The following is a 22,870-nucleotide window of genomic DNA, read 5'->3' as shown; positions in this document are numbered from 1 at the left end:
CGGGGGCGTTGTTTCGACTCAGGTCTTTCAGTGCTCTGTCAAACTCTTCACACAGTATCGTATCTCCCATTTCATCTTCATCTACATCCTCTTCCATTTCCATAATATTGTCCTCAAGTACATCGCCCTCGTATAGGCCCTCCTTCCACCTGTCTGCTTTCCCTTCTTTGCTTAGAACTGGGTTTCCATCAAAGCTCTTGCTATTCATGCAAGTGGTTCTCCTTTCTCCAAAGGTCTCTTTAATTTTCCTGTAGGCAGTATCTATCTTACCCCTAGTGAGATAAGCCTGTACGTTCTTACATTTGTCCTCTAGCCATCCCTGCTTACCCATTTTGCACTTTCTGTCAATATCATTTTTGAGACGTTTGTATTCCTTTTTGCCTGCTTCATATACTGCATTTTTATTTTTTCACCTTTCATCAATTAAATTCAATATATCTTCTGTTACCCAAGGGTTTCTACTAGCCCTCGTCTTTTTACGTATTTGATCCTCTGCTGCCTTCACTATTTCATCCCTCAAAGCTACCCATTCTTCTTCTACTGTATTTCGTTCCCCCATTCCTGTCAATTGTTCCCTTATGCTCTCCCTGAAACTCTGTACAATCTCTGGTTCTTTCAGTTTATCCAGGTCCCATCTCCTTAAATTCCCACCTTTTTGCAATTTCTTCAGTTTTAATCTACAGTTCATAACCAATAGATTGTGATCAGAGTCCACATCTGCCCCTGGAAATGTCTTACAATTTAAAACCTGGTTCCTAAATCTCTGTCTTACCATTATATAATCTATTTGATACCTTTTAGTATCTCCAGGGTTCTTCCATGTATACAATCTTCTTTTATGATTCTTGAACCAAGTATTAGCTATGATTAAGTTATGCTCTGCGCAAAATTCTGCCAGGCGGCTTCCTCTTTCATTTTTTAGCCCCAAGCCATATTCACCTACTATGTTTCCTTCTCTCCCTTATCCTACTGATGAATTCCAGTCACCCATGACTATTAAATTTTCATCTCCCTTCACTACCTGAATAATTTCTTTTATCTCATCATACATTTCATCAATTTCTTCGTCATCTGCAGAACTAGTTGGCATATAATCTTGTACTACTGTAGTAGGTGTGGGCTTCATATTTATCTTGGCCACAATAATGCGTTCACTATGCTGTTTGTAGTAGCTTACCCATACACCTATTTTTTTATTCATTATTAAACCCACTCCTGCATTACCCCTATTTGATTTTGTATTTATAACCCTGTATTCACCTGACCAGAAGTCTTGTTCCTCCTGCCACCGAACTTCACTAATTCCCACTATATCTAACTTTAACCTATCCATTTCCCTTTTTAAATTTTCTAACCTACCTGCCCGGTTAAGGGATCTGACATTCCATGCTCCGATCCGTAGAATGCCAGTTTTCTTTCTCCTGATAACGACGTCCTCTTGAGTAGTCCCCGCCTGGAGATCCGAATGGGGGATTATTTTACCTCCGGAATATTTTACCCAAGAGGACGCCATCATCGTTTAATCATACAGTAAAGCTGCATGTCCTTGGGAAAAATTACGGCTGTAGTTTCCCCTTGCTTTCAGCCGTTCGCAGTACCATAACAGCAAGGCCATTTTGGTTAATGTTAAAAGGCCAGATCAGTCAATCATCCAGACTGTTTCCCCTGCAACTACTGAAAAGGCTGCTGCCCCTCTTCAGGAACCACACGTTTGTCTGGCCTCTCAACAGATACCCCTCCGTTGTGGTTGCACCTACGGTACGGCTATCTGTGTCGTTGAGGCACGCAAGCCTCCCCACCAACGGCAAGGTCCATGGCTCATGGGGCAAGCCTATTGTCTTATTACCTTTAAACGTTACTTAATGAAACAGAGAAAGCAGGTGTGTTGGGAATGCTTTGCCTCCACCCTGAGTTTCTCAGTCCCTTCATCATGGGTTTGGGCTATGCTCCGCATTCTCCAATGTGCTCCATCCTGGGCCTTGCCATAAAGGTGGCCAGAGTATAGATTCATCGGTTCTCACGGAACACCTTGCAACCCATTTTGTGATGGCATTGGTGTCAGCCTCTTATCCAAGTGCCTTCCTCTTCCAGAAACAACAGGCTGAAGCTTCCCACTTACATTTCATCCCTTGTCAGGCTGAATCCTACAATCAACCTTTTACTGAATAGGAACATCTGGCCCTCTCCTCTTCCTGTGATTCAGCCCATGGCCCCAATTCCATCCATAACCAATTACTTCAGTACCTCAATCTTCTACGATGATAATATTTCCTCCAGATGTTTAACCATATGCGGCTTCAAGGTGATTCCTCTCTCAGTGGTGTTGCAGTATTGTGGGTCCTGTCCTCAAGCCCGGTAAGATCCGTTGTCCCTCAGTAGTTATTGGCTAATCAGTCTGACTGATATCCCCAGCAAGTGATGTGAATGTATAATGGCTCATTGGCTGAATAGGGTCCTTGAATCTCGGGACCTCTTGTCTCTTTACCAGTGCAGCTTTCAGGAGGGATGGTTCCTGATTGATCATCATCTTCAGTTGGAAACCGCAGTTCGACAGGCCTATACTCAGGGCCACCATCTTGTCACAGTTTTCTTTGATCTTTGTAAGACCTACGACAAGGCTTGGTGCCATGACATCTTTCTTACACTCCATGAGTTGGGGTGTTCGGGGCCCCTCCTGATTTTTATTCGCCAGTCCCTGTCCAATCTGTAATCAGAGTTCAGGCTGGCAACATTCTCAACTCTTCACAGGCCAAGGAGAATGGCATTCCACAGTGTTCTGTGGTGATTGTGGTATCCATTTGGCCATCGGTGCCTTTTGCATTAGCTCTGTTGATGGTCTTCTGGTTAATGGTGGGCTCCCACCCTCACCCCCCTCCCCTTTCCCCTTTCAGTTCGATGGTCCCAGCTCCTGGTTCCCTATGCCTTTGCTGTCTGCTCTTTCTGTGCTTACTCCTCCCATTCTGATCTTTTTGTGGCTTCACGGCGTCACCCACCCACTGCCTGCCCGTGAGTGGGTTTACTGGTTCGGCCCCACCCCACTTCTCTATGCCATGATTTCCATCTTCCCTCTTTGTTTGTTGTTTGTCCTGTTCCCCACATCCTCCCCCCCCCCCCCCCCCACTCCCCACTCCTTGGTTAGTCCCTCAGCCCTGGACTCGGATGGATTTCTTGTGGGGTGCAAAAGCCTCCATCGCTCTGATGGTGTTCCGTTGTTTGTTCTGCCCACTCTTATGGGAGTTTAGAGATGATTCTGCTTCTTACACTGATGGCTCTAAATCCACCAATCATATAGGATATGGCTTCACTTCTTCCATTGGCAGGGAGCACTGTCTCTCTTGCTTGCCACGTGTGGGATGTTTAGTGCAGAACTGTTAGCCATCTATCAGGCCCTCTGTTGTATTAAACAGTTCTCCCTCACTCAAGTTTTGTTATGTAAGGACTCAATGAGTGGCCTTCGGGCTATCACCCAGTGTTTTTCCTGCCATCCCTTGGTCCCTGCTATCCATAACCTTTTCGCTGATTTTGACCATGCTGCTCATTCGGTTGATTTCCTTTGGGTTCCTGGCCACATGGGTATCCTGGTTAATGAACTTGCTTTGTCTGGCTGGTGGGCAGCAACCTAGCCTCCATTCTCAGAGACCCCTCCAGTGGCAGATTTGCAGCTTCACATAAAATTCCTTTTAGCTCAGCTTGGGGAGCCACCATCCTCTCTAATAAACTTTGTGTGACCAAGGGGTCCTACCATGTGGTGTTCTTCCCTCTGTATCATCTGCTGGTGGGAATTTACCTTGCACTGCCATCTTTGTATTGGCCATATCAGGTTGACCCATGGGTTTGTACTCCATAATGAGCACCCTCTTCCTTCCCCCATCCCCCTGTATTGCTGCGGGGTTCCTCCTCATGGTGATCCATATTTTGCTGGACTGTTCCCATCTTTTGGCCCTTTGCGCTAAATATGCCCTACCAGCTTTCTTGTCTGAAACGTTAGCTTGGTTACATCTGTCCTCGGTTTTCTTCATGAATGTGGTTTATCCTCTCAGATGTAAGTATCAGAATTTCCTTCCAGAATTGGTGTCCCTAGCTTAATGTTGGCATTAGTTTGGGAGGCCTTTGGCCTTGCATCCATGTTGGCCTGGTTTTCCCTCTTGTTTCCGTATGTTTTCTCTGGTCCTTTTTACTGTTTTGTTTCCCCTTTTCTTGTATCTTATTCCTCTGATGATGTCCAAGTAGTGTTGTGATCATAAAACAGTGTGGGGATTGGGATGGGTTAGTGGCAGTGCTGGCACCCTGTCGTGCATAGCGCCTTTGGGGCAACCCCTGCTGTCACCCCCCCCACCCCCCCCTCCTTCCTGCTCCTTCCTCTTCCTGCTGCCCCGGCATTCCTTTAGCCTTATTGTTTCCTTGTTTTCCTTTCCCACTGACTGGACTGAACTGTGCTGTGCTATTCCTCCTTTAATTTTTGTCACCTTAGATCATGGAACCAATGATCTCGCTGTCTGATCTTTCCCCAACCAACCAACCCACCCACCAGCCATCCATTCAAGTCTGAGTGTATTTCATTTGTCGCATATATCTTGCATACCAGCTGGAATAGTTTTGTGATGGATAGGTCTCCCAAGGATCTCAATAATTCTGAGGGAATGGTGTCTACTACTGGAGCTGTGTTTTTACTTAGATCTTCAAGTGCACTGTCGAATTCATGCAGTATCGTATCTCCCACCTTGGCTTCACCTAGTTCCTCTAGACCTTCTTTTGTTTAGTACTTTCTTGTCAGATGATCTCTTAATATTAATACAGGTGCTTCTCATTTCTCCAAATGTGTCACAGTTTCCCTGTAAGTGGCCTCTGTGTACAGCTTTGCATTTGTACCCCTGCCATTCCTGCGTTGCCACTTTGCACTTCCAGTCAGTTTCATTTTTTAGACGTGTTCAATTTTACCTGCTTCATTTGCCACATTTTTATATTTCCTCCTTTTACCACTTAAATTCAATACTTTGTGTCTTATCCAAAGATTTCTACTGGAATTTTAGTTTTAGCCTATCTAATCCTCTGCAACCTTCAGTATTTCGTCTTGCCGTGATTTTTGAAAGTATTGGTGAAGTGACACACAGGTTGTCAATTGGAATCTTGTTCAGGGGCTACTGAATTTCCGTTTCTGATGTTGCCAAATTAGCTTCCATTTAATTTCTAATGAGTACACCAAACTTCAACCTTCTTCCATTTCACAAAGTAACCTGTTTTAAGTGGAAATAACAAAGTTGAACAGTAGCTACTGAAGTTACATTTGGGAAAAGTAGGGTTTGAAACCCCCATAAAACATTTTAAGTTTTACGTTTTTGTGTCAGATCGGATGTATGCCATCATGCTACTTCTGAATATTGCAAGGACAATTTTTCACTGTTTATTTCCAGTTAGAGTTACTGATTACTGGATAGTTATATTCCCAATCTTTGTCCAACTGAGCTAATGTATGGTCCCTAATGACACTTACTGGTATCAAGCAACTTGTGACTGTTGTGATTTTATATATTTTGTTTATTCTTTGGCCATTTCACACAGTATGACATGTTAAGTGACATTAGAGATATATGAAAGCAGAGAAAGATTGGATTGGATTGGATTTCACAAGGATGAGGCAGCAAACTGGTCACAGCATTTTCAGAGAAACCATTCCAGAAGTCATGTTTAACTAATGCGTTAGGGGAAATGAGAACAGCCAAAAGTTAGTTGTTTGAACGGTGATTTGAATCCCTGTCATCCTGAATGCAAGGCCTCTGCAAGAAGACACTGGACTCTCATTGGCAGAACCAGAGTATTTATGTGAAATTGAACTAAGATGGTCTGCACACAAAAATTGTAGTAGTTACAGCTAATTTCACTATAGAAGTAATTACAAACTTTGATAGCAAGAATATTATGAAAGTAGCATGTTATTCATTAATAACTGTGTGACTTATAGATCACTAGAAGTGAATCTAACATTGGGTCAGATTGGAGTAAACTTCAAAGTTTTGAAGCTGTGTAATAATTTATTCATTATTTATCCCCCCCCCCCCCCCCCGGTCAGGCAGACCGTTCGCAGGGTGCCGGTCTTCAGTTTGACACCACTTTGGTGACCTGCAGTCGATGATATTATGATGATGATGATGATAGCGGTAGGACTGGGTGGAGAAAATTCCACAACCCAGCTGGGAATCGAACCCGGGCCCAGAGGATAGACAATCCATCACGCTGACCATTCAGCTACCGGGGGTGGACAATTTATTCATGAAAATACAATAATAAAAATGTTCATCCATTTACATGATGCAAAGCATCCTTTTTCTTCTCTGCTGAATATTGACTAATCCATATTGCACATTAGATTTCCGTAGATGTTTAGCTCGCCAAAAACAGTTTCTATGTGCGTGCCATATGTATTCTTTCTGTATATTTTCTTGTGGCTCCTTATGTGAAGTGCAGATGAAGAAATCTCCAGTGAAGACCATTATTGGATATCTTTAATTTGTCCCAAGCACCTGGATTCAATCCAGAGACAGCATAGTGTTATGTCCGCACTATAACACAACAAATATTCCGTGATAACCAAATTTATTTGACCTTCATGTCACTCAAAACAAAACTTAAGTTCGACTACACAACACTTCGCATGGCTGTAGCGCCAAGGAGAAATCAGAGTCACTAGTAGAGAATACAAGTCCAAACCTCTGCCAACCAGTCGATACTGACGTGTCGCAAGTTTCCAGCCAGGGAGGCCACAGTATGGTTTGGTCGTCGTGAATCCAGCAGCCGGGCAGTAACACAGTCATTGGTGAAGATTGAACTGGTTAAACGGGCTCAGGGAGCTCGCTTAAATCCACCGGTCCGGCCAATCAGTGTGTTGGTAGATGGCGCCCTTATACGGTTGCTCACTCTGGTGGCAAGGGCAGCACCACCAGGGTAATCCGTATCGATAGTGGTGTGTAGGCTGCCGCTAACCCTGCAACGACGCGTTCACTTGCGCCAGTTGTTGACATCGTGTGCAGCGCCAGCGGTACTCGCTGTGTGCCCCGCGTGTTGTAGCACGCCGCGCCGAGTTGACAGCTGCTGTGCGGCGGCTGATACGACACACAGTAATTCTGAATATTCTGCTACAAATTATAGTTATTTGTTTTTAATGTATGTGTTAGATTAGAAGTCTTCATCATTTCTGTCAATTTCGGAAAGAAACTTATGGTGTCTTCGGAGCCCAGCTAGCAGTTGTCAGTGGTCGAACATGTGTCATAATTTGCACCTCATAGCATCTTGCACCCACAGCAGCTGCTAATTGGTACCTTGAAATCTTCCGTGTGATTCTGCTGCTTTGCACTATGTTGTCAGATGAAATGTAGTCTCATCTGTTTCCTGTGAAAGATCCAAGTTTTCTCTTTAAATGATGTGCTTCTGTTTGTGATATTAGCAATGGCAGTAAATATGCCATTACACAAAAGAGGCTGAATGAGAGACAAACTCTGCAGTATAGCTGTACTAAGCAATTTCTAAAGTTACACTGTACAGTCCACATTACTGTCATTTAGATTGAACCATGTACGAGCGGCGCCCAGAAAGTAATGCGTGGCATTTTTCTTCTTCAACAATTCTTTATTGAACATAATGAGAATTACACACATGAAAGAAAGGTGTTTTATCTACACACCCTATTTTTCCACATAATCTCCATCCCGTTCCATGGCCTACCTCGAGCACAAAACAAGGGCGTGTATGCCCTGTCAGTACCAATCCTTGTCCTGGTGGCAGAGCCAGTGCTTCACTGTGTGAATCACCTCCTCATCATCTTCAAAATGTCTTCCACGAATGGCCTGAACAAGTGGAAGTCCAAGGGGGCTAGGTCAGGGCTGTAGGGTGGATGGGGTAACACTGTCCAACCCTGTTTTGCGATGTGTTTAGTAGTCCTCAGACTTGTGTGGGGCTGAACGTTATTGTGTTGCTGCAAAATATCTCCTGGTTTACTGTGACACCAAAGTCGCCAGAAATGTGTCTTGAGTTTAGTTAATGTGTTGACATACACTTCTGAATTAATGGTACTGCCTCTTGGCATCAGTCAATGAGAATCACACCTTCACAGTCCCAGAACACGGTGATGGAAGCAGTTGCTTTGAATTTTTTCTTCTGTGGGGAGGGGGAATGGCGCCATTCCATTGAATGTCGTTTTGTTTAGGGCATGGTGAACCCATGTTTCATCACTTGTCACCATCAGGGACAGGAAGGCCTCCCCCTCAGCTTCAGAATGTTACAACAAATCAAGACAAATGTTTTTTCTGTGCGGTTTGTAATCCACTGTTAGACACTGCGGGACCCATCTTGCACACACTTTTGAATATCCAAGCGTGCCGATAATTGCATCCATGCTTCCTTTGCTGATTGACAGATGCAGCGCGCCAACTGCCGAGTCATAATGCATCTGTCCTCAAGAATGACATCAGCTCACTGCAACATGTCAGATGTGACAGCCATGGATAGTGTCCCCAACTGCTGAAAATCGTGCATCTCCGCTGAACTGCCTCCTTATGACCTCACCCTTTGTGCCCAGCGACTAACTGTACTTCTGTCGACAGCAGACGCTTCATAGACTTTGCACAAGTGCTTATGAATATTCCCCGCAGTTTCTTTCTCTGCAGTGAGAAATTCAATGACAGTACATTATTCGTAACATACATCACCTACAGATTCCATTTTGAAACTGTCCTGCAGCTAAGCTATCTGTCTGAAGCGACTGAAACTTGGCACGCTCACTCACAAGACTTCATGGGGGTGTAAAGAAAATTTCAGGCTACAGGGAGATTTACACTGAAGCACCAAAGTAACTGGTATTGGCATGCGTATTCAAATAGAGACAGACATGTAAAAGGCAGAATACGGTGCTGTGGTTGGCAACGCCTATATAAGATAACAAGTGTCACAGTTGTCAGATCGGCTACTGCTACTACAATGGCAGGTTATCAAGATTTAAGTAAGTCTGAACGTGGTGTTATAGTCAGCACACAAGGTAGTGATGAAGAGGGGTTTTCCCATATGACCATTTCACAAGTGCACTGTGAAAATCAGGAACCCGGTAAAACATGAAATCTCTGACATAGCTGCAACCAGAAAAAGATCCTGCAAGAATGGGACCGACGATGACTGAAGAGAATCATTCAGTGTAACAGAACTGCAACCCTTCCTCAGATTGCTGCAGATTTCAGTATTGGGCCATCAACAAGTGTCAGCATGTGAACCATTCAACAAAATATCATTGATATGGGCTTTTGGAACTGAAGGGCCTCTCGTATACCCTTGATGACTGCATGACACAAAGCTTTACGCCTCGCCTGGGCCCGTCAACACCAACATTGGACTGTTGATGACTGGAAACATGTTGCCTGGTCAGATGAGCCTCATTTCAAATTGTATCAAGTGGATGGATGTGTACAGGTATGGAGACAAACTCGTGACTCCATGGACCCAGCATGTCAGCAGGGGACTGTTCAAGCTGGTAGATGCTATGTGATGATGTGGGGCTGGTGGGCCTGATACGTCTAGATACGACTCTGACAGGTGACACGTATGTAAGCATCCTGTCTGGTCACCTGCATCCATTCATGCCCATTGTGCATTCTGACAGACATGGGCAATTGTAGCAGGACAATGCAACACCCCACACGTCCAGAATTGCTACAGAGGGGTTTCAGGAACACTCTTCTGAGTTTGAACACTTCTGCTGGCCACCAAACTCCCCAGACATGAACGTTATTGAGCGTATCTGGAATGCCTTGCAACATGCTGTTCAGAAGAGATCTCAACCTCCTCGTACTCTTACAGATTTATGGACAGGATTCATGGTGTCAATTCCCTTCAGTAGTACTTCAGCCATTAGTTGAATCCATGCTACATTGTGTTACAGCACTTCTGTGTGCTCACGGGGGCCGTACTCGATATTAGGCAGCTGTACCAGTTTCTTTGGCTCTTCAGTGTATTACATGTATTACAGAGACAGGAAATATAGAAAACGTAATATTCCAGATTAAAGTCCACAAGTGACACACAGTTTTATTCTGCGAAGCAGTTTTGGAGCAGTGCAACACTTTACTGCAAGTGAAAGATCCATCTTGGAGAAAATCCATAATTTACCATGTTTTTCCAACTCCTCCTCTACGTAATTGCTCTGTACATTTTATAGATTTGTTGCTGCTCATCTACATTAATTTAAGAAGTCCCTCCTCATACTACGCTGTCACCAACATTCACCCATTATAAAAACTAAATTTGGTGAGCAGCCTGAAGACTCTTACCTGAACAGTTTTCTGTATTTTTCAATTCCTTTTAGTGGTTTGTATTTACCATAACACAGTCAAGTGTACCTATAGTGTTCATAGGCAAACAGTATGATCTACTTCATCATTCATTTTAGTGACTTCCCATCCCCATAACACAGTTAAGTAGATGTGCAGCCCACAGAAGAGAAATCTCCTCTGTTTTATTGCTAATGGACATAAAATTCATGTAGAAACCTATATAAAAAAAGGAGAATTTCATAACAGTATTTAATCATTTGCTCATAATGTAAAGACCAGTCCTGAACCGTATATTCACAGAATGTGCCGATGTTCATTTCAAATACATTAAAGTTCTCAACTACAAATGATTAAATGGTTTGATGTAGTATGATGACCCTATTTTTATTAAATAGACGTGTACATTTTTGAGTAGTTCCATCTGTCCGTGATTTTTCTTAATTGTCTTGTGTTGTATGTGCACTAAGTACTGAATATACATAATTTGCTTAATAAGTCTTAACATGACGAACTCTTCTCTGTGTTCCATCCTGTAATCGTATGGTTAGAGTCCTTGTTGCATGTGAGGTGTGAAAACTTCTTGTATGATCTTGGAACATATAAACACTCAAGCTTCTCTGACAAAAGTTTTTAGTATGGTAACCATTTTAGTACACAAAAAATTCATTGATTTTCTCTTTGAAATCACTTTTTGTATTTAAGTCTGTTAGGTTTTTTAATAAACATGCAATCATGAGGTGGATTTTGTTTTTAAATCATGGAACATACTTGAGGCATGCACTTGTGTTGTCTGTTTGGTAGATAGTAATGTGATAGAAACCATTATTGATACAAAATATTTTCAGGCATTGTGTACCAAATGTATTCATGTATTTGTGGATAAGTGTTACCAAGTGTGTATTAAGATGACACTTGAGTAGTGATGTAAAAATTTGAGAACCTTGCGTGGTTCAGTATTTATATCAGTTTTACACTTCTAAGACCAAAGGATTTGGGTTGCAGTGACATATACATTATGCTTCCTGGTGTGCAGTAACTTTGTTTCATATGCTGTTTTCTTCTTCACACAATAAAATCACTTTTTGTATTTAAGTCTGTTAGGTTTTTTAATAAACATGCAATCATGAGGTTGATTTTGTTTTTAAATCATGGAACATACTTGAGGCATGCACTTGTGTTGTCTGTTTGGTAGATAGTAATGTGATAGAAACCATTATCGATACAAAATATTTTCAGGCATTGTGTACAAAATGTATTCATGTATTTGTGGATAAGTGTTACCAAGTGTGTATTAAGATGACACTTGAGTAGTGATGTAAAAATTTGAGAACCTTGTGTGGTTCAGTATTTATATCAGTTTTACACTTCTAAGACCAAAGGATTTGGGTTGCAGTGACATATACATTATGCTTCCTGGTGTGCAGTAACTTTGTTTCATATGCTGTTTTCTTCTTCACACAATAAAATTGATTGACATTAACTCTTCTTTTAACTAGCAACCTCTTCCAATGATCCAAAGTCATTAAGAAATTTATGATGCCTGGAAACTCAAAAGCATAAAATAGTAGTGTATTTTTATATTGCAATATAATTGTCTGATGAACATAGAAAGGTTTTTATCTGTGTGGCTCCTCCCTCTGTCGGTACCACACCCCTCCCCTGTACATTTGTACATAGGAACATTCTTTGCCAACCACCTGCTCTGCTGTTCCACCTGATTCCCACCCAGTGCCTCTTTCCATCTCCTTACCACCCAACCTGGTCAAATGACCAAGATTGCTGCCACCCCAGTTGGTCTGCAGTAATGGGAGACACTGTGTGTATCATTGGCAGTGACAAACTGTAAACACTGCAAAGTTATAAGGTAGTGACATTGTATGTTACAAGCTCTTAGAGAAAGTGAAGAAATTGGAGGAACTGGTTTACTCTGATGTCATTGACCAACACGATTTGGCTCTAGAAAGTATTTCTTTCTCTTCTCTTCCATAATATAAAATTTCTTCTTGTAACAGATTAGTTACATGTAATGGGAAATGGGTGCAATGGATGACGACGAGGCCTCAGACCATGTCTAACCTAAGTATATGGGTGAGGGAGGTGGTGATAAATCCATGAAGCTGTGATCAGTATTTCTTCTTTAAAACCAACAGACATATTTCACTGATTGCGGGAATAATGAAAATATGGTAGTTAAGACCTTAATAATCAACAAAACTGGAAACTGTTTAAAACAACATGTGGCTATGTAACAAAAATGGGGGAGAGGCACTCCTAAGCTTGTCAGATTTCTTGCCAACTTGGTACTACTTTTTTAAAAATGTTTTGATTGTGTTTTTGGAATGACACACATTTGCTTCCTTTCAGATTTTCATGAATGTGGCAGCTCATTTATGATTGAGTTCTTGCTAAATCCTTTTTGATTAGTGTTTCGCACAACAGCACACTGTTTTACTCAACTTCCATCTATTCCCATGAGTTTTGCTACTACAGTTAACTTTTAATGTGTTACTTTTAAGTGCTGGAGGTCCATTTTGTATATGCAGTCAGACATTGTTTAGATTTGTCACTTAATGTGGAGCCTATGGTATATGCTGTGGACTGTGAAATTTCTGTAGATAAAGAAAATGTGAGAGAAATTCTGGATGGTGTCATGAACACACTTAACAATGTAGATACATGGTTTTAATAAAATGGTTTTAAACTTAAATTTCAAAGACACTGTTTATACAGTTCAAAACAAAAAAAATCCATGACATTGGTATCATAAATAAAAATAAAGTTACGGAAGAAGCTCAGACTATCAAATTCTTGGGATTAAACTTGGACAAAAATCTAAGCTGGCAAGCACACATATATTACTTAGCTACTAAATCAAACAGCCTTTCTTTTCAAATGAACATATTGCCTCGTATAACAGACATAAACAGCAGGGAAGTGATGTACCCCAGTTACTTTGATCCATAATTAGACATACAGGGTATCCATAATTAAAGTTACAGCTTCACAATAGAAAGAGAACCACATTCAAAATAGCATCAAATTCGAACAGCATATTATTAATGCAGGGGGAAACACTGTAGAACAAAAAAAAAAAAGAATGACGCTGTAAGAATAAGAATAGCACACACACACACACACACACACACACACACACACACACACACACACCACAACGCAACACAACACAACACATGGCTGTTTTATGGTTTGTGGCTGAGATGCCAAACATGGCTGTCTCCATGAAGGATCGCATGCTGCTGGTAAAGATCTTTTACAAGAACGGTGATCGTGACTGTGTGCCAGTAGCCCTGTTGATGTTGTGGGCTCTCAGTGGTATGAAAAAAGGCATTGGTTCTATGTCTGCTAAGGCTCTGGAGAAAATGATTACAAAATTTGAAAAGACAGGTTCTTTTGAAGTGCAGTGTGGCAGAGGGAGGAAAGCAGTTCATGCAACATCCTTCAAAGATGTGGCCACAGTGTAGTTGGGGGGATTGTGCGATAGTTTGCAAACATACAGCGCAAGGGGTATTGTCCGAACATTGGACGTGCCTGTGCACATGGTCCATAAAATCTTATGAAATATCCTGCATTGTTGTCCATACAAAACCGGCCATGTTCAGTAGTTGCTTCCTGTTGACCTCCCAACAAGACAAACGTTCGCTCTGGAATTTCTTGCTCACATGGAGGTGGACAGTGAATGGCCATGGAACGTTCTGTGGACAGACAAAGTGCATTTCCATCTCCAAAGACATGTCAATATGCAGAATTGCGGAATACGGGCAATAGAAAATCTTCATGCACAGCAGCTGTTAACACTTCATTCTGCAAAGGTGACTTTGTGGTGCGGGTTGACGGCACTGTTTATCAAAGGGCTGCATTTCCTCAAGGAGATGGACTGGTAAGTTCCTGCGGGAACAAACTGCTGAGGTCATCAGTAAGGAGATGAGTCCTGCGGATCCAGTTACCTGTACCATCACTGGTAAACACTATGAGAATCTTATGTGCACCATCATCATTTCAACCCTTCCTGTTCTGCACATTGCACAGCCAGTGAAGTGGCTTCTGCAGAGGCATTTTCGAAATGCTAGAATTATCATCCGTCATTTACCAACAGCCTGATTTTTAATCCTTGTGACTTCTGGCTGTGGGATTATCTGAAAGATTTGTTCAGTGCTTCAATTATAAACATAGCTGAATTTAAGGCATACATTGTGCTGTGCATTCTGAACATGACTTTCGAGACACTCCAATCTGTTGTGGAACATGGTGTTTGTTGATTTCACCATGTGGTAGAAAATGGTGGACAGCATATTGAAAATGCCTTGTACCAGTGTCCCAAGAATTAGAAACAGATGTCAATTACAAACCAATTTTTCCCATCTGATGATAAATTTTATTTTGTTGCAGGAAGTTTCCCCCTGCATCAATAATATGCTGTTCAAATTTTACATCATTTTGATAAGTGGTTCTTGTTCTACAGCATTTTTAAACTGGAACTTTAATTATGGATGCCGTGTAGTTTAATTTTCTGGCAGAATTCAAACCACAAGTCACAAATCCTGCTACTCCAAATAAGAATCATTAGAAAAATGTGTGGTGTACCTCCAAGAACATCCTATTGCCCTTTACCCAAGAACCTCAAAATATTACCTGCCCCTGTATTGTAAAAATTTTACATTATCATTTTTTTACCCATTAATCCTGAGGTAACTGAAGAAAACTGACATATGCACAACACTAGGCACAAATAAAATATCGTGATTCCAAAACACTGCTCATAACCCTGCCAGCAGACACCTCAGTACATTGGAATGAAAGTTGACAATAAACTAAAGGGTAGTGATTTACTGAGCATAGAGGTAGGTTTACCATAGAGAAAACCACATGGTCTGCTTGTGAAAAAATGCTACTACTCAGTGGAGGAATTTATGAAAGATGAAATGATCATCTGAATTGTGTGATTATTTAATATCATCATGTTGTGTATCATATTGTATTTATAAAATAAAGTTTGGGGAATTTGCACACTCAAAAGAAAATCAGTTTGATGGCAGGCAATGAAAACCTCATAATTCCTTTTGTTAAATTTTACAGGTGACTCTAAAACAGTTTCTTAACTGTACAGTTGAAGCCTAGTTATTGATGGATTAGAGAAACCCATGCACTTTCAAATATCTCTTTGATTATGGAGTTACTGGAATTAGGAGCTTTCAGAGACAGATGGAGTTATGAGGTTTCCATTCCCAACCATTGAATTTAGTAATATTATTGTGTTCAACTTAAAACTTTACTCAGAAAAATAGTGATCGAGAATTAAGTAACTATGTACATCACAAGACAAAAATTAACTGTGTAAAATGTATGTACATGTATGTTTCTGACATGAGAATAAAAAAAGGACAAAAATTCGAGCAGATGATGTATAAAATGTTCATTATGAGAGGAATAAAATACAACACAACAGATTACAATAATGCCCATGTACATAGTATCAAATGTTTTAATATAGAATAGTTTAAAAATGCTTTTAGCAGTTTGCTGCTTAAATTGTGAGCTGTATCTGAAATTCGTGTTATGGAAAAATTATAATTGTTAGTGCATGTTACTGTAATGCTGAAATATTTGGTAGTGGTTTTGTGCTTGCCAGAGTTACTGGTCACATCTATAAACATCAGTTTCATAGCCATTTTAAGGGAGAATAAATTGTCAAATTATAACATATGTTGAAGTGTTATTTAGATTGGCTCTCTTGGATAATAGGTGGCATTGATAACTATGTGGGACAACAGCATTTATTTGTGTTATTTTTGGATAGGTTTTTCCAAAATAAATTTGTTTTGTATGAAGGTATCTTGCAAACTATCCTGCAACAGTTGTTTCAAACCATGTTACAGATTCAACCGAGCCACCTTCCTCAAAAAGCACTTCTGAAGCACCAGCAGAGACAGGAAACATGTTACAAAAACTGATCTCCGATGCTGTGAAGAAAGTTTTACAGCATTCAGATATTAACCCAAGTGCCTTAAATGTTAATGATATTGAATCATGTAATTTATCACGATCAGCAGTAAGTCATGTTATTGAAGAATTTGTTCCACCACTGGAAACTGTTCCAGTTCCTGTTAATCGTTATGTTCCAACAACACAAGTGTCATATAAACCAACCCCAATATCTGAACTTAAGAAGAGGCATATACCAATCCCGTACTCACCATTATTAATGAAATCGACAAAAGTCCTAGCAAAACGCCCATCAACAGAGATTTTTCCTGCCAAGAAACTCAAAATAGAACCTGACAGAAGTGCTGGGTTCAATTCAGCTATTGAACCTCCACCATGGAGTCATACGTACATTCCAACTCCAATGAAGTCGCCCTCACAGGGATCATCAGGTGAAGAATTGGATGCAAAATTCAGTAGTGATGAGTCAGATACTGGAGGTGTAGAAAAAGATGATGATTCAGAATTAAGTGTTCATAGGCCATTCTTAAGTACAAGCCACGAAAAACAGACTGATCTTTATGTTCCCACCACACTTAAATCATTAGACAGCAGTGATTATGAAGCACCTAGTAATGACAGTGCAATTTGTAGCATAGACTACAAACCTACTAATAAAAGTGGATCACACTTTGAACCTATGTATGTACCTCATAGGAGTAATAGCACAGAAAGTTCTATATATGAGCCAAGTACAGTGAGCAATATAGAGCCTGAGTACCGACCACAATGCATTCCTGAAGCAATAGATGAGTATCATCCAACATCTAAGTCAGAACTTAGCAGTAGAATATGCGAAGATATAGATATAACTAATGAAATCAATTTATTAGGAGAAATACTAGAAAATGATCTTAAGGATCAGCTATTATGTGAAAATGAAAATCTTGAGAGTGAACTAGCAAAAACCTGTGGAGACAAAGAACCATGTGTAATTGGTGAAGAGACAGATACAGCCGAACCTCACAAGCAAGAAGATACACATCAACATAAAGTTAAGTTGAATGAGGCCACATCTAGTACAAATAACTTAAGCACCAAAAGTGAAAAAGTGGACAGTAAAAGTGAAAAAACAGAAACCAGGCCAAAGAAAAGCAAGAAGAGTGAGAAAAATGAGTTCAGTTCTGAAAGACATAAGGATAAACATAAAAAGGCTGTTGAAGGTGACAGGAAACATAGTGGGAACTCAAAAAGTTCTCACGAAATTAGAAACAGGGCTGAACCTGAAAAGAAAGTAAATGATATTAAACATACAAAAGAAACAAGTAGAGAGAAGAAAACTGAAAGAAGACATGAATATACAAAGGAAAAATCGTCAGGTAAGAAAACTGATACAGATACTCATCCAGAGAAGAAAATTCACTTAGAAAAATCTGTGACAAAACATGAGAATGAAGAACATAAAAACCAAAAGAGTGCAACAAGCAATAATAAAAAACATAGTAGTAATAGCAGAGGCAGTAGTGCTCCTGAGGACAGTCGCTCTAAATATGCAGACTCAAAAAAGAGTTCTAAACATAAACCTAAATCCAATGAAACACACGACAAAGATACCAGTGAGAACAAAAAGAAAAAACAGGATTCTTCTACAAGGAGCAGTTCTTCTAGTAATCATAGACATAGAGAAACATCCAAAGCAAAGCACCCTAAAACTCATTTCGATAGTAAAAGTGGCAAGTCAAACTTGCATCACAAGTCTAGCTCTGAAAGTAGTGGGCTGAAGCAAGAAACTGCTGAGAAAAGGATCAGCCCTGGTACGGAATCCAGCATACCTCTTGGTAAGTTACTTATTTGTACATCAATAGTTCACATTAGTGTGGTAATTAAGCTCAGTCTGTAAAATTTATTATTAAATTCTGCCATATCAGTTATACAGTGTTGCTTACTTCTCATTTTGTGTACCAGTAGTGCTTTCAGTTCTGAAAAAAAAATTAAAGTGTAGATTTTTGTATATTGTGGTTTATTTATATTAAGTTAAAGCAGTGACACTTAACTTGAGGGACTCTCAAGGACCCACGAGAGTTTTGTAAAGGGTTTGCATGTGCATCTAGAAATAATTGTGTGTTCCTCTTAAGTGAAGTTTACATCAAGTTTCTGAGAAAGTATTTTAAAATGTTTTGTTCATATTTATGCTAGCTAATGCTCTGTGTAACTTCTAATAATTTGCAGAGGAAATATTTCTTGTCTGCCTTCGCCATTCCTCAAGGTGATGTACGTATTGCCAGTTCTGTGAACAGGTCTCATCAAACAAATGTTTGGGAAGTGCCTTTATTGTTTTGTCATCCCCGTTTTATACAGAGATTAGCTCTCATAGCTACAGGTATACCAGAAAAATTAAGAAAAACAATAAAAGAAATTATTACAATGGTAAATTTTATTAAAAGACTTTTAATCATTTGAACAGCTGTAATATGGGCAGTGTGTGCACACAAACATTTATTTTTACATTCTAAAGGTCATTAGTTATCAAAAAACCAAGTGCTAAGAGTTGTTGTATGTCTGTTTGTGCTTGGAGGTCTGGGGGACTTTGGCCGTTCACTTATGTAAGAAAATGAAACACCTGCAGCCATCCTTATGATGTCATTTATTGTATGGCTACCAGTTTCAGTGCTTCTGTGCACCATCTTCAGGCCTCAGCATATAGTTAATAGTTGATGGTCAGAGAGACAACATCACAGTTACAGGAAGTCTGTGAAAACCAGTTGGCTACTGATACATCATGTATACAGATGGTGTTAGCCCCCTCAGCATCAACTAAGGCCTGAAGATTATGCACTGAAGCACCGAAGCTGGTAGCTATACAATAAATGACATCGTAAGGACAGTTGTGAGTGTTTCATTTTCTTACGTAAGTGTTAAGAGGTATCTTGTGACTGAAAGATGAAATAATGAACTTCCTTAAATAAAATGTGACAAGGAGAAACCTATATGGTGAGCCTAGGAAAGCAACTGCTGGCATTAAAACCAGTAAGTAAGTGTGACATCTCAACACAAACACAAACATCTGAGTTAGACAGAAATACACCTCCTCTGAACTCTCAAATGCACTGTAACCAGTGGGTCTTACAAGCAATAGTATTCACCATCTAGAAGATAAAACACCAACATCCTTGTCCTTGAAAATGCCAACACTTTCAAGTAAAGAAAAATGTTCAGCAAAAAATTGGCCAAAGTCCAAGAAAGTCATATTAAAATCATATTAAAATCATCAGATCACCAAGCACTGTCATTTTCCAATGGCAAATGCAGAGTTGCAGACATTGATGTCCCCATACAGGAATAAAATGGCCTGAATTTTTTTCCTTTACATCTGCACGTCACCATGTCAGAGAAATGGGGAAAGAAAAACCTCACTGAAAGATGGCTGCAAGTTTTCAATGGAGGGCAAAGTGGCTCTGAACACACATGTTGGAGCACAAACTCCTAGCACAGAGAAAAGGCACTGCACCTGTCTCTGCAGGTCACTATAGCAGTATACCATAATTTAACTGAATGTTGCATGTATGCTGATCAGAGGGTTCAGTATGTGCAGATACTTTTAAGTGACAATTGGAAAAATGTAGATTTGTTTTTGAGTTTTATGAAAAATTAACAAGAATTGGAGCGATTCAAGCTCACACAGAGGCGTACCAATGGTTGTAATTTCCGCTGATCATTTGTGCCTGGAGATGGAATGGGGGAAGTGACAGTCATAAAATCACCACACCGTACAATGGCTTGTGGGGGTATTGATGTAGATCGAGATTAATCCCAAGGGGAGCTGATTTTAATGATTTTGAGTGGCACAACTTTTCTTCAAGTGTCAGGACATGTGCTTGAATCATTATATATAAATTCTTTGCCTGTTTGGTATCCATCTTACATACCAGTGACCAGTGCAGTGATTCAGCAAGAAAGAACAGATTTCAGTTGTCTATTACAGACTGCCTATAAAAGATGGAAACACACAGTGAATGTCATTGGATTGAGGAAGGTTGTAGCCGTCCTCCATCGATCTGCTGTCTTCAACTTCTCTGATGTAAGATATTGATGTTGTTATCTACTGTACATGCCCGACTTTCCGTTATATCTACACATCAGATGGAGCAGCCACAAACATCTTCACTGTAATGGTGACTAAATTTTCGGTTTTCATAATAATAATAATAATAATAATAATAATAATGGTAATAATAATAATGATAATATTTATGATGATAATAATAATAATAATGAGATGGTCAGATGAAGTTAATCGACACCTCATGTTCTGTTATTACCAAGCAACAAACCTAGGAACCAACACAACTGGATACAGATCACAAGTATACACAACATTTATTACCAGATACCCAGAATTAAAATTTTTAACAGAACAACGACTAGCTGATCAGATCCGTGTAATAATCAGAAATAACAGGATACCCCAGTCAGAATTAGAAAACATCAAACAAGAAGTACAACAAATACTGGAACAAAATAATGTGCAATCAGAAGAAGAAGAAAATACAGTAATGGACTCAAACATCCCAGAGCAAACAAACAAAGAACAACACGCACCAATTAAACAATCAGAGGAAAACGAAATCTTAAGACAGCCACCAGAACAAGCACAAATAGAACACGAAGTGACACAGATGCTAGATATAGAAGAAAAATTTCAGCTAACATATATAGAATACAAAGACACAAATACAGACATTAGACCATTCTTGCATAGACCACCAAATAACCCACAAGTCGAAACAACAATAAAAACTATCAACACAATCATACACAACAAAATAAATGAAAACACAACTATGGAAGAGTTACAACTACTGGTTTATATAGGAGCACTCACTACACTAAATATACACACTAGACCGAGATCAGAACCAACCAACACACAGAAGAAACCCACAAAACCAGCATGGCAACACAGGCTACAGATCAGAATAGAAAAACTGAGAAAAGACATCGGACAGCTAACACAATTTATAAGAAATGAAATCTCGGAAAAAAAACGAAAAAGGTTAGGTAAAATCTCACAACAAGAAGCGACAGAGCAATTAGACGAAAAGAAGCAGAAATTACAAGCATTAGCCAAACGACTCAGAAGATACAAAAAAAGTGAAAATAGAAGGAAACAAAACCAAACATTCAACACAAACCAAAAGAAATTTTACCAGACAATAGATAACACACACATTAAAATAAACAATCCACCAAACATAACAGACATGGAACACTTCTGGAGCAACATATGGTCAAACCCGGTACAACATAACAGGCATGCACGGTGGATACAAACAGAAACAGACACATACAAGATGATACCACAAATGCCTGAAGTGATAATTTTGCAACATGAAGTCACCCAAGCAATTAATTCTACTCACAATTGGAAAGCCCCTGGAAATGATAAAATAGCAAATTTCTGGTTAAAGAAGTTCACCTCAACACATTCACATCTAACTAAATTATTTAACAGTTACATTGCAGACCCATACATATTCCCTGATACACTTACACATGGAATAACTTATCTGAAACCTAAAGATCAAGCAGTCACAGCAAACCCAGCTAAATATCGCCCCGTAACATGCCTACTAACAATCTACAAAATATTAACTTCAATCATTAAACAGAAATTAATGACACATACAACACAGAACAAAATTATAAATGAAGAACAAAAAGGCTGTTGCAAAGGAGCACGAGGATGTAAAGAGCAACTGATAATAGATGCAGAGGTGACATATCAAGCTAAAACTAAACAAAGGTCGCTACACTACGCATACATTGATTACCAAAAAGCTTTTGATAGTGTACCCCACTCATGGTTACTACAAATATTGGAAATATACAAAATAGATCCTAAATTGATACAGTTCCTAAACATAGTAATGAAAAATTGGAAAACCACACTTCATATCCAAACAAATGCAAATAATATCACATCACAGCCAATACAGATTAAGCGTGGAATATACCAAGGAGACTCATTAAGTCCTTTCTGGTTCTGCCTTGCTCTGAACCCACTATCCAACATGCTAAATAATACAAATTATGGATACAATATTACTGGAACATACCCACACAAAATCACACATTTGCTATACATGGATGATCTAAAACTACTGGCAGCAACAAATCAACAACTCAACCAATTACTAAAGATAACAGAAGTATTCAGCAATGATATAAGTATGGCTTTTGGAACAGACAAATGTAAGAAAAATAGCATAGTCAAGGGAAAACACACTAAACAAGAAGATTACATATTGGATAACCACAGCGACTGCATAGAAGCGATGGAAAAAACGGATGCCTATAAATATCTAGGATACAGACAAAAAATAGGAATAGATAATACAAATATTAAAGAAGAACTAAAAGAAAAATATAGACAAAGACTAACAAAAATACTGAAAACAGAATTGACAGCAAGAAACAAGACAAAAGCTATAAATACTTATGCCATACCAATATTGACCTACTCATTTGGAGTAGTGAAATGGAGTAACACAGACCTAGAAGCACTCAATACACTTACATGCTCACAATGCCACAAATATAGAATACATCACATACATTCA

General features: G+C 39.7%; 1 protein-coding gene across 2 annotated transcripts in view; it reads left to right on the top strand.

Moving 5' to 3' along the window:
* Positions 1 to 22,870, top strand: part of LOC126248962 (RNA exonuclease 1 homolog) — a 231,373-nt gene that overhangs the window by 14,738 nt on the left and 193,765 nt on the right. For both annotated transcript variants that reach the window (XM_049950510.1, XM_049950509.1), the window contains exon 2: positions 16,205 to 18,088. In XM_049950510.1, the coding sequence (XP_049806467.1) occupies positions 16,205 to 18,088 (1,884 nt within the window). The remainder of the gene's footprint in view (positions 1 to 16,204; positions 18,089 to 22,870) is intronic.

The sequence above is a fragment of the Schistocerca nitens genome, chromosome 3, assembly GCF_023898315.1.
Source record: "Schistocerca nitens isolate TAMUIC-IGC-003100 chromosome 3, iqSchNite1.1, whole genome shotgun sequence".
Taxonomy (NCBI): domain Eukaryota; kingdom Metazoa; phylum Arthropoda; class Insecta; order Orthoptera; family Acrididae; genus Schistocerca; species Schistocerca nitens.
The sequence above is the reverse complement of the archived record's forward strand: the minus strand, read 5'-3'. Positions and strand labels throughout refer to the sequence as shown.